At 31.9% G+C, this 14286-nt stretch overlaps 1 protein-coding gene across 1 annotated transcript; it reads right to left on the reverse strand.

Annotated features, from left to right (window-relative positions):
- Positions 1 to 7415: 7415 nt before the first annotated feature.
- Positions 7416 to 9060, reverse strand: LOC121255051 (probable galacturonosyltransferase-like 1). Its single transcript, XM_041155347.1, is given in 3 exon segments — positions 7416 to 8032; positions 8035 to 8334; positions 8337 to 9060. Coding segments are annotated over 3 exon segments (1059 nt in total). The 5' UTR covers positions 8920 to 9060; the 3' UTR covers positions 7416 to 7856.
- Between the last annotated feature and the right edge of the window lie 5226 nt (positions 9061 to 14286).

Genomic DNA, 14286 nt, shown 5'->3' on the forward strand with positions numbered 1-14286 from the left:
TGAGCTTAATTATATATTATTAATGTAGACGTATAATTTGTGATATTCTGCTTTATCGTTTGGAACAGTAGTACTCATGATCAGTCTTGCTGGCGAATTACCATTGGCTGTACTTACGTACGTTGATTGATGTTTAATAATATTTATATATGGGTTGTACCAACTACAAACCCATATTGTCTCTTAATTTTCCAAAGGCCATATTATTATTATTATAGAATCGACTACTTGAATTGAAGTTGATGTATATGCATGATCTCTAATTAAAATGTCTGCCAAAGGTGCTTTTAAAAGTGTGATTTGATTATTTGAGGGATCTATTACTTTATATCCTGCTTTTCTTTGTTTTTAGTTAGTTAATTAGACTCATGATGTGGTCCAGCTACCTGCTGCACGGTTATGATCAATTTATAGGTATGCTCAAAGAAAAAGTAGTACTATTGAAATTTTTCACTAATAAAGAAGAAAGTAATTATTTATAATATGGCATGTCATGAACAAAATTGACAAGGTGATAATTACTGTATAAGATGTTACATATTTAATTCTATTCATTCCAAGTCTTATCATACTACTTGCTAGTTCAAAAGATCATAGGCTAATATTTATAAAGTTATTTAAAATATTTTATCCTTGTGGGACACATATATGCAATTGTCTCATCTTTTGAATATGACAAAGACAGTCTAGAAAAGCATCTTCTTAAGGCCAAACAACACTACTACATAAGTTGCTCGAGTTCAGCTCGGTTCGATTCGTTTTATTAAATTAATTGTTTATGAAGATTAAATTATGACCGATTATTAAACGATATATATAATTAATACAAAGCCGGCTCGACTCTTAAAAATTCGAATAATTTTGTATTCATTGTTTTTTATAGTATAATCTCTATATGTATAATCAAAATATTTAAATAGATTATAACAAATCATATTCCTAATACTAAACATGTTAAATCCTTATGAATTTTAATGTTGACAGATGTATATACAAATTTTATAAAAATATTAGCAAACAGTCAAAGTCTCTGCGTTTTTTGTTTTTAGATAAGAAATTATAAAATACGATATAAATAAATTATTTTATTTAAACAGTTTGTTCATGTGAACAAGTTCAAACTGGCTCGATATTAAATGAGCAACTTTTGAATATAGGAATAAAAGTAAAAGGTTCATGTCACTCAGCATTCCACTCCACACATCTCATCTTTTTTAATTTTTTTTTTTTTTTGAAAAATGTTACTTATCATTTTTACACTATACACTAATACGTGATTTGTCATTTTTATCCTTCTATTTAAACACACATGTTTACACATCAATATATATATTTAAATAGAATGACAAAAATGACAAATCACATATTGGTGTGTAGTGTACACTATAGGAGATGATAAGTAGAATTTTTTTTTTTATTCCTACTAAAATAATTGAGTTGTTCTACTCATTATCTATACGCTACATATTTGCTATGAAAAAAAAGGAAAAAAAAAATTAAAAGAGGTGTGGTGTATGGTGTGAGATATTAAATAGAGGTGTGTGATGTATGGTGAATCTCAATTTTTTCAAAAGGAGTACGCAACATTTGCATTACTCATAACTGGATCTAGCATTAACTATTTGCAAAACCCATTATGCTACAAACTATATGGTTCATAATCTAGCCAAATGGATCTTATGATCTTAACTGGATCATCATGAATATTATCTACCGCGGATCTTCCTAGCTAGCTATTTCCATCTTTGCCTGCACATGTGTAAAATACCTCCCCTATGATATTTTCTCAGGGGTGAAAAAGTAATAAATAAGGAGAAACCAAACTCATCCGCAGACTAGAAAAAAAAAAAAAAAAGGAAAGGAAATAATCTTATTCGACCAGAAAATACAAATAAAGTCGAGATCATAATGGCCCATTAAAAAAAAGAAAGGAAAGGAAAGGAAAAAGGCCAGGCCTCTTATGCCATTCATGGGCGGGCATCTTGGGTTTGCAATATAATGGAATTTTGGATTCCCAGCCCATGATCAGAAGAGTTAGTTTATCAGTAACATAAAATTCAATCATATTGATCCGCGACGTGTTGATCAAGTTAATCACGTGAGCTACCCATAATTAATTAAGCATCTATCATTAATGAGTTTTCACCAACCTTTGGAGAACTTCGACCAAAAGGAAAAAAAGAAATCGTCTATTAAAAAAAAAAATCATTTCTATTTATTTTTTGAATGCATTATTGCCACATGATGAGACATGTTTCGGTTTGTTTTGGACATTTGTAATAATACGCCTACACCCAAAGTTTGAAAAAACGATTTGATTTGGACCGATTTATCGATTGAATTGATAAAAAATAAAATCGATTTTAGTGAACATTCAAAATTGTTTACTGGACTGCTTCAATCGACCGATTCAAACTTATTCTAGTAGACTTTAGACTGATTTGAACCAATTCCAACTGATTCAAAACTGTATTTATTTTTAAGTTATCTAACAACTGAATTTTTTCTTTTAGTTTTTTGTACAAAAATATGATAGAACTAAACATATATTAACTTTTTCATCCTTGTATTCAATAAAGAAATGTAGAAAATTTGAAAGATGAAAACATGTAGTTCTTTATTTTTTTTAGTTGAACAGCAAATTAAGGATCTGAATGAGTATTTTATATTAAATTTATGATTGTGCATAAAACACTACATTTACCATGTGTTTATAACTTAATGGTCTTTATATTTTTCGTATATAATGCCAAAAAATGTCTAATATTGAAGTTAAATACATAAATTACATATTTATTGAAACTATTTAGATTCATATCATATTTTATTGAAACTATTCAATAAATTTATATTTTATACTCCTTGTTTTATACTCTTTAATACATGATATTAAATGCTAGAATTGCATCAAATATGATTTTAATACAATTTATCAACATGGAAATATTTGATTCAAATTTATCATAAATTGTCCGATTCATTGAATTGGTCCTTATCCAATTCTAAACCCAATTCTGATTTTTGGAGAATTGCCCACACTTACGTGCCCACATCATTATAAATAAATCTCGATTTTATAAAATTATTATTCTTCATTTTATAACAGTATAAAATAATTATAAAAAGTTGGACGCTAATATTTCTCTTTGTACATTGTTGATGAATGTGTTACTTTTCTAGCAATGTGGAACTTATAACTATCTTCATCAAACGTTAAAAAAGGGGAAAAAATTAACAAAAGATTGAATGAAAGCAAGCTGATGAAGTAAAGTATATAATAAAAGACTTGTGTGAACTGGTATTCTTGCTTAATCATAGCAGACAAATGATGTCCCGTAATATTCAAGTTTGGTGGTATTGTTTACTAGCAATTAAGCTATAATTTCTCCTTAATTAATTAATTATAACTTCCTGTTTAGTTCATGTGAAATTGCTTAAACTCCGTTGTAATATGGCAGATGGAGCAGATCTTTCTCGATCATGTTGTCTTGCATGTTTCATAAACTAGAGGGAGAGAGAACCATTCATGCATTAAATTAAGGTATATAGATGTATAAAGCTATCTCCTGTCTATAATAGAGCCTTACAAAAAGACATACCCTCTCTCTCTCCGGTGATAAAAACCTCCCACCACCACTCAAGTATTTTTTTTTCCGTTAGGGAGGTTGGAGCTTCGGCAAGCAGATTTGTTGTCTTCCGACCTCCTTCGACTAATACACACTCCACCACCAGATTCTCTAGCTGCTGATCTGCCAGAAGGTAGAAGAAATTAGTTCAAAAGTGCGACACGTATGTCTCATGCATGGCTTATGCCGCGTGTGAGACTCGCAGGCGCCGCTGCGCCTTAGAGAGCCTAATGCCGCCACGCGTGACTCCCTTGAAACCAGTGGCTGACCTATACTTTCATTCCTAGTGTGGCGTGTGAATTGCATGCGTCGTCATAGCCAATGAAGGTATTTCACCAGCGATTTGACATAGTTTTCGATTGCGACTATCCTATATTCCCGTTTTTCCTAACCAAAGATCAAGTTAAAGTGGTTGTGAAAGTCTCTTTCAGTTAGTCCAAACCAACAAAATACAGTACATAACTCTCCACTGCGGCTTCTAGCCATAGTAGTTTTATAGTCTATTTATCAAACTATGTAAAAATCGTTTCAAGCAGCTTCTCCTTACGGGAAATGGGTAGAAGCTGCCAATTATTTGGATCGAGCGATCTGCTACCTGAGTAGCACCGCTCATTTATACCGCTTATTGTTTTTTATTTTTTTTTTCATTTTTTTTCACATTTTTTAATATATTTAAATATTTTTAAAAAATAAAAAAATACACCAATACACTTAAAATTATTTTTTTAATCACTAAATAAAAAAGATATAAAAAAAATTACAATAAAATATTAGAGCGGTACATTTTGGATGGCATATAAGTTTTTCTCTATTTAGATCTAAATTACTTCTTTTTTTTTTTTTTTTTTTTTTGTGTATTTGTTGATTTTAGAAAGATTGTGAGGTTCCCATCCCCTCAAATTTTATATTCTGTAATCATTTAGTCTATGATTATTTGCTTAAAAAAAAGTATATAGATATAGGTTGTTATAATCTATATATATAGACTAATAGTACTAATTGTAGGTCCATGTCAAATATCCTCATATCTATGCATAAAAGCTTCGATGAGTTGACTGAAATTTAGAAAATATGATAAGTAATTCGTAGATCTAAAATTCCAACAAGTTGGCACTACTTAATTAGTGCGTGAAACACGGATCTCCATTAACGCAACAGAGATCTCGCGAGCAGAATTACTGGCCAATTGTCTGCCTGCATGGCAGCCTTAGATTTCTCCTAGCTAGCTAGGTTAGTACATTAACTGTCCTGGATTTTTTTCTTGGAGAGCGATATAAAAGAGAAAAAAAATGGTAAATTTTTCATTGCATTTAAAAGCTAATTAATTGTCAAGTAGTCATTACAAAGAATAATAAATTTTTATGATTAATTTATTGTAATCAAAACATTATTTATAATTAATTTTAATTATAAATAGTCATTTTATTAAAATTAACTGATCATAAATAAGTAATTTTCTTATAATAAATACAACTATAATATAAATATAATTAAGCTGAATTATATATATATATGAGCCATTTGTAAGCATATATATATATATATATATATATATGTATGCAGTTCTGTGCGAAAATAACAGTACTAGTACTCATGATATTATTGAAACATTTTGTTTTTTTTGTTTTTTTTTTTGTGTGTGGATGTAGAAGCTCGAAAAATAGGATATTATTGATGGGAATGCAGGTACGTACGTACCGAAAGGGAAGTATCAAAGTATATATGGACAGAAGGTAGTGATCAAGATGATCATATTCGCAACGTCAATTATTAGTAATGAAACTATGATTGATCAGTACTCATTGGCCCGCCACACTTTGCAATCACATGCTAGCTAGCTAGCTATTATTTACACTTTGGGAGCAAGCTGATATATATATATCATGTACACAGTCCATGCATTACTAGTGGCCAAAAAGCCATTATAGCATAAGTCATGATCGAAGTATACATTGTTGGATGGTGATTTTAAGTAAAACTACTCCAAGTCCTCGTTCCCGAAACGCCATAATTTTTCAGTTGTGCTTATAATTTTAGAAAAATATTTATATATGGTTAATTATTTATTATAAAAATAATAATTTTCTATCAAAATGAATTTATTCTCGTCTGAAATAAATTTTTTTTTCTTATAGTACTCATATAACTCATTGGGCATATATATTCATATTATTCCCTAAAATATATAGTTTATATATGTACATATATAAAAGCTTCGATCTTAGCTAAATTGTTACGTACGTTCAAACAAGGAACGGGGCCTAAGCTTTTACGTCGTCTGCTCTAATAAAAGAGAAGATCATCGATCGATCCTTATAAGTGTCTTCGGAGCTTGTTGATCCACATGCACGAGATTCCCTTTCCCCTTGGAAACTAGTTTTTGGTATATATATAAATATATATATATATATTTATATAGATGTTAATTTAGAGCGAGCTTGTCACTACAACAGAACAAAATTGCATATATGTCTTTATCCCCACGCAATTACCAAAACCAGATCATGCACCCCACCTAGCTACGTAGTACTATTCGATTTTTCCCCCTAAAAGGTTAATTTCCTTCCCTTTCTTTAACGTGAAGCTTTTGAATCAGTAAAAAGTAATGCTACTCATCATCATCTCATTATCTTATAATGTAGTATTAAATTATAGAAAACCATTTATTATATTTTACTTGTGAATCTATCATCTAATGTCACATCATGGGATAATAAAAAAATGATGATGAATAGATTTTTTAATTAAGATCCACACAATCTTAAAAATATGCATGTCATTGTGAGTACTGCATGTAATTGAATTCATCAAAAACTAATGCAATTTATATTATATTGAATTTCGAGTATTTCGCTCTTTAGATTAAGTTTTAATAGTACTACCATGACTTTATAGAATGCGTATAACCCAATGTCAGGCCATATCGATGGCCTAAGTCTTCTTTTAGTTGATAACTTAAGGTCTAAAAGAAAGTCTAACAGTAGACATATATATATTAATATAAAGGCACCAAAATGAATGACGGGATCACCACTTTGATTATGTATTACTAAATGTTTGTCTAAATAGATTTCGTTATTGAAAAGTTTTCTTTTTCAAAGATATATATTCATTTAAAAAGGGTATAAATCACCCTAAAGTTTATAGCTAGCTAGTAACTTTTATGACAAATCATGTTCAAATTAATAATAAAAAAAAAAGCAATAATCATTAATATTTAAAGATCTTGGAAAGCTTCAATAATAATGTATTAACCTTGCCGACAAATTACGATAATCTTAGAAACAGTACTATTAATTATACCTAACGTCAATGATTAAGAATGCTCATCATTTTGTCAATCCTTTGAAGTGATGTTTGGCTGGCTGGCTAGCTTTAGCCAGACCATAGAAGACACAAAAATGAACTTCCCAAGGACATCATGTGTACAAAACCAACAAGAACGACATTAGCCTTGTATTCGAATTAAAGTAAAACAAGCTACGAGCGCGCAGGGGTTTGAGTTCAATCAATTGCCTTCGTAATTTTGCAATTTCGATTTCACATTACAGCACCACAAAACTTCATAAAATAAAATAGCTTTAAATATGGAAAATTTTACGCTTAAGATGTTTTGGAAAATATTAAAAAAAAATATTTTTTAAGAATCAATTCATGATATGTCAACTAGGATCGTATCTTATTACTTCGAGTACTGCTAGATATATAAGGAGTTTTTCATTTCAAATTCAAGCTGTTCGAACCAATAAGGGATTTTGTGAAGAGGTATGGGAGGAGCTAGCGAAGTAATTAACATAAAATAAATTGATCATCATTTCGAGTACCTTCACAAAACATATGAGGTCATAAGAGAATGGAATGACTAGCGTATTTCCAGCCCAAAAAAAGAAAAGAAAATTCAACAAACCATATATAGATTCCTTCTTTCTACTTTAGTAACCCTAATTCCCTGTTCCCAGGAACAGAAATAAAGAAAAAGACAACATTCTGTGGTGGTAAGATCCGTTAATGGCTGTAATGTACAAAAACATGACCTCCCCTCAGTACGCCAACTTATCAAAATCTGCAGATGAGGCTCATATATAGTCGAGGGACGCTTATAACTTCGATCAAGCTGATCTTTTCTGATATATGATAAGCCACGCATGCCCAATTCCTCTAAAAATGTCAGATAAAAAGAAGTAATATTTATGAATTGCAGAAAATTAATTAATTCTACCATTTCTTCTTCTAAGACTCGAGAGCGAACTGTGTCTGCAAAAGATCATAAGGAGCCCATAACTCGTCCAACGGGCATGGCCGATTCGCGTCGAGTCGAGCCCACGGCTTTCCTTTCCCACTCCAATGCAACAGACTCGCCGGACCAGGATGCAGATCTCTACAAAGTCCACGAAAGTTGTCCCCCCGAGACCATGCTGGTTCCATCGGTGATCCACAGGAGCTATGTTCCCGGCAAAAACCAGTAAAAATGGTGGCAGCGAGCCCAGATCGTAGATCCGGATCCTCTTCTGGAGCTCCATCCACTCCACTATCTTGGTCGTGTAGTCACCGTCTCGCCACCGCTGCAAGTCGATGACCATCACACCTGTGTTGAAGTAACAAGCTTCGCGATCCGCGAAGATCAGGGACAGAGAAGGGTTGGACCAAAACGTCGGCGTGAAGTAGGAGGAGAAGTTCGCGTTGCAGTACTCGGGTGCGGCGAGGACCGCTCTGTCCCGAGTGGGGTCGCGGAGAGCTTGGCAATGTCGTCGACGAGGACCAGGTCGGAGTCGAGGTAGACCACGCGCCGCACACATGGAGGGAGGAGATTTGCCAGGTAGTTTCGGGCGTAGTTGAGAGGGCAGTCCAAGGCGGTTCGGATCGAGGTGGAGATGAGTCCCGACACCGCTGAGTCATCAAAAGCGTAGACTCGGAACTTCAAGTATGGGAAAGATTTGGAGATGGTGCTGCCGAGAAGGTCGGAGGAGGAGGAGACAAAGTGGAAAACTATGTTTTCAGGGCAGGAAGAGTGCTGGAGAACAGAGAGAATGGCGGCCATGGAGCCACGGAGATAAGCGGCATCGAGAGTCATGGCGACGTGGACTGCCTCATTGGAGCAGAATTCAGCAGCAGCAGCAGCTGCAGTAGAAATAGAAGCGCAGATCGGGGAGTTGTAGAACTTGGGAGCTTCACGGAATTGTTGAGTGGTTGCTGCATTACCGGTGAAGGAGTGGAGAAGGACGGCGAGAAGGAATAGTGAGAGGTGGTGGTGGTGGTGGTGTCGCTGCTTCTGTGGTGGTGATGGTCTTGGCATGTTATGGGTGTGCTGAGAAGCCAAAATCACGGAAGCTCCTTAAAATCCCTATCCATCTCACCCTCTCTCTCCAGATCTCTCTGATCTCTTTCTACAGACGTAAAATGTGTGCGCAAATAGATACGTCTCGTGTGTGTGCTAAAACTTTGAGGCATAGATATAGGCATAGAATGTGATCAGTGTCTTCTGTGCGCTACCCTTGAGAGGATAGTTACAATTAGGGTAAAATCTGCCTTGCATGGTTTTGTAATCTAAGAAAAAGTGTTAAGTCTTTTGTTATTTCAAAGACAAAGTTCTCTATATATTTAAATAATGAGATATTCTCAATGTTCTGTAAATAATAATAATAAAATAATAATATTTTTAATACCCAAACTAGACGTACTTAATTCTTGCTTATTGCAAAAGAGACCACATATTTAGGTTTGGTAGCATTTTAGCCTTCATTTTTCTTTCTCACTCATATATATTGGAGTGTGTAAGTACCACAGTCACTTCAAAAATAAAAAAGTTAATTATCTCGGGACTGGGCAGTTCAGTAATTTCCGGTTTCCAAAATTTGTCCCTGCAATCCGGCCAGGTCATCTGATTCTACACCTGTCCTAGCTGCGGGTAATTGTCTGCGACTAATACAATGAGAGGGCTGCCACGTTGTGCACAAGTGGGACCAGAGGTTGCCTTCTAGGTTAAATAAATAATCTTTATTAATGAGGAAAGAAAAATTGGCTCCTTCCTCTTTTTAAGATAGAAAATGACATGAGCCCAGAGCAGAACAAAAATATGTACGTAGATTATAATAAATATATATATCTATCTATATTTATTGTATTTATATTTATTATATCTATATTTCTGGGGTTTCTTTATAATAATAATAATAATAAAACTTTATATTTTCCTTTTCATGCTTGCCATGACCTAAACACTTTAATTCATTACTCAGCTAAAAGTAGGAAGTGAAAAATGAAATTCTCCAATTGTTTTGGTGATCAGTTTTAATTTCTTCCTGTTCTTGTCAATTAAATGGTCTCCATCCAATGTTGTTAACTAAGTAATTGATTAAAAAACAAAAACAGCAAACATTATGGAATTTTTTGAAAATTAAGTAGGCAAGTGAATCATTGTTTCACCTTGCAAGACAATTTCTGTCTTTTGTTCACTCTGATCTACATTAATTTTAAAGTAAAAACAAAAACCTTGTCTTTTAGCTTTAAATGGGAATTATGGAGAAAACTTCCTAATTAACAGGAGTTCATCTACAATGATCATTAATTGATCGATGTTGATGTGTTTTTGGTTTTTATTCTTTTTTTTTTTTTTTTTTCTTTTCTTGTTTTCTTTTTCTGATGACAAAAGGATGCCCTCCATACAAGGTCTTGTTTAATACTTGTACCGTACTTGATCACCAGTACGTAGTAGTGACAGGACTTTGATCGATCTGTCGATTAGATAAGAAGACTAGGCGTGCACTTCCATTTCGTTGCAAAAATACATGAAGCTCATGCAACTATATATATCATTGAATTAATGCATGTGCACCTCACATGCATGCATATGCTTTTCAATAAATTGATAGCTTGTTGAACAGAAAAAGTGGTGAACATATCCTCCATTATTAGGGTTTCATTTATCATGTATTTCAGTACATATCATTTTACACCAAATTACTTAATTTCTGTGGATCGAGTTCTTCGAATTAATTCCTTGATAAATTAAGCTGAAGTCTAGGCTCTGATCATGATCAGTTCACTGAATTGTTGAAACAAATTAAAGTACTCTAGTAGAAGAGCACGTTAGAGCCCTTCAACGATTCTATGTGTGATATATTCTCATACTGATGAGTAATAACTAATTAGTATTGGCATTGGCTTCATCAAAGTTATTTTTAAAATTTGATGAAAAGTACATGATTTCTATAAATCTAAAACTTTCCTAACCATAACTCCACATTGAATTAACTATTGAATTCATTAAAATAATAATATAATATTATTTTTTTTAATAAAAATATTTTTATTTTTTTCATATTTTACAATTACATTAATCATATGTTAATTAATAATTTAATTTGATTCTTATATTATTATTACAAGACGGTTAGAGATTAAACGTGAATAAAAAAGACTTTTGGAGATTAAAAGTAAATAAAAAATAGATTTGATGAGTGAATAATAGCCCTTCAAATTTGAAGAAACCTATCTATTTACTGTTGCTCAAAGTTTCATACTTATATCTTTGATTAATCCAATGCAGCCTTATTTTGATGAAATTCATCAAATTTTACATTTAACTAGGCTTTTGATGAAGCCAATGTCAATGCTCTAATAAGGATAAATAGTGTATAGAATCATATGTTTGAAAATGAAAAGTTTTTATTCATTATAATATATGGTTTTAATAAGACTAATTGTATCAGATCCTATCCCAATAAAAAATGTGGACTGATTGATCTTTATCACCCTACTCTAAAATTTTTTCTATATTTTGAGTCTGTTTTTAACCTATATTTTATATATATAATAATGATAGACATATATATTCAATAATGAAATATCAATAGCAATTTAAATATTTTAGGGGTGGACCATATTTCATTCACCTAGAAGTACTAGTCCATGTGATAAGCACGGCAAACGCCCAAAACAAACTCCAATAATTATTGGGGGGTGAATTCACTGTCTCTGATAATGCTATAAATTATTTTCTGAGGAAAAAAAATTATCAGGTCGACTTCTTTCATTAGGAGACGCTTATATGTTGTCTCTCTTACGTACATTTTTCTTGTTTTTTGGTGTCTTTTTCAGTGATCTTCAAGATGGAATGAAACCAGACTAAAAGAAAAGAGTGAATACTGTTGCATGGGTTGATGATCAGCATTCATAAATACTCTTCTGTCGGTTCCAATTCAAAAACATGAGCGACTGAATGGAAAAACAAGGAAAAGGGCGGTTTTAACTTTGGAGTACATTTGTCTTCGCTCTGATCTGTTCTTTCTGACATTTTCATGTGCAGAGTCTTTAAAATCTGATGACCGTACTCTACTATCTCTGGCCGACACCAATGCCGGGTCAAGCAGGGCGGAAAAGTCAGCCAAACATAGCGGGCTACCCCTCTCTCACTCGATTTTTTTTTTAAGTTCATGGTCCCTTTGCTAGTATATATATAGAAAGTAAATGCGAGGCTCGTTCTGCCGTGTCTACTACGCGTATAGGAGTAGGAGTAAAGATTTGAAAATATGATATATATATATATATATATATATATTTTTGCACTAAAATAATTAATTTCAGATTTCACTTCGATCTGCATGATCTCTGTGTACAGCCGTTCATTGGATTTGATATCTAGTTTGTGATTTTCATAATGTTAAAAAAAAAAAAAAAAAAAAAAGAGCTTAACCCTATCCTGATTTAGATCTCTATGTCATGAATTTTAAAGATTTAAAAATGAGATAGTCAATAACATAATTAAAATTCTATTAAAATTATTATAAACTTTCAAGAAATATAACATCTCATACATAATCTATTTTTATCATACTTATCATTCAATACAGGGTATTACAGAAATAATCATGACAATTAAAACTTTTGTAAGACTTTTCTTCCTGCATTTACCTCTCTCTTATTTTTTATCCTAATATTAATTTGGAAAAATCTTTAAATAACGTCTTTGATCCTCGTGTCTCCACATAACTTGTGATGCATGCATGCTTGCATCCATTTAGTTTATGTTTTAAGTTCCCAACTCATGATGATTCTAATTCCTCAGTTTTTTTGCTACATGGCAAGAGAGAGCCATCCCAATATCAATTGTGCGATCTTATTACATTCTATCTGATTCGTCATTTGTTTTCCTAGATAAGTTGACATGAAAATTGAATAAAATATTGTTATAATATATCTTTTTAATATTATTTTTATTTTAAAATTTAAAAAAGTTGAATTGTTTATTTTATTTTGTGTAAAAATTTAAAAAAATTATAATGATAAATACGCTGAGATAATATGAGATGAAAATGATTATGAAAATAAACGAGGTAAGAGGATATTCCTCAACATGTAGCATATAATTTTAATTCACCAAATGATTAAAAATTCAAAAGGAGGAACGTCTAATATAGAGATAAAAGAAATGATATTATTTTTCATTATAAGTTATACTATCTTTAATCATCTTTGTTGATGTGTCACGTTTTAAATTTTAATCATAAACCTACCTACAATGTACCATATCAACTATTATGACCGAAAAATGATAGAATTAAGGGGAAAAAAAATACAGATCTTGTCTTGTAAAAACAAAAAAAAATTCCCAATTTTTCAAGAAGTCGAGGTAACCAACAACCCTACTAATTCTAGTCAGCATTGCCATGTATGGATGGCTTGAAGTAGTGGCAATGACCCAACTACTATGACTAAAGAGAATCCACAAAAAACATGTCTTCTAGTAGTCTTCCACCTTTGACATGTAGTGAGAAGACCGTACAAGACAACAAGCCACTTGAGGAGAAAAAGAATATTATATATATATATATATATATATATATATATATATATATATATATATATAGACAAAGCTAGCTAGGAAATTATAAGCAACATGTATACCTTTTTATAATTAGAGTCCTAATGTCCTTTTATAACGTGGTTTTGTTAGGCATGATAGACCTAACTTGGACCCATTAATTAATTAATTTACTCTCTTTTCTTTGAAAATCATCTACAAGTTTTACTACTAATTGTCTTTAACGAAGCTGATCTCGCCTACATCAGTGGAAATTAGTCCCCCATTTCCACGACTTTTATTTTCTTGTGATTTGAAGAGCCCGAGTTCGAGAATATTATGCTGCAAAACCTCCACCTTTATCACACAAGCTCTGACTGCATGCACGCATGCATGAAACTGAACCTTGGCTATGAAGGGGCAAATTAATTTCCCAACTAAATAAAAACTTTTTTCAGTTTTAAGTCGGTGCACGATGTTTAATTGTAAAATGGAGATGGGAGTGTAAAAGATGTTCAAAATTCTGAATAGAAAAATAAAATTTTTATCAAACAAATTCTAACCATATAACAGCAAAAATAAAACGAAGTCCATACATTTTGAATTTATAACGTGATTATTAAAAAAACAGTAAACTATCGCTGCTGCATTCATTTCACAAAGAATTATGCTAGTATGTTTTTTTATTTTGACCGCGTATGTATTTATTTTTTTTTTAATTTTTTTACTTACTGAATAAGGAAGTGATTATTAACGTATTGATATATATATATATATATATATATATATTTTAAAAATATTTAAAGATGTTAAAAAAATGTGAAAATAAAAAATCAAAAAGATGAATTTTGCCTAGACGGC

Source organism: Juglans microcarpa x Juglans regia, chromosome 1D, assembly GCF_004785595.1.
Source record: "Juglans microcarpa x Juglans regia isolate MS1-56 chromosome 1D, Jm3101_v1.0, whole genome shotgun sequence".
Taxonomy (NCBI): Eukaryota; Viridiplantae; Streptophyta; class Magnoliopsida; order Fagales; family Juglandaceae; genus Juglans; species Juglans microcarpa x Juglans regia.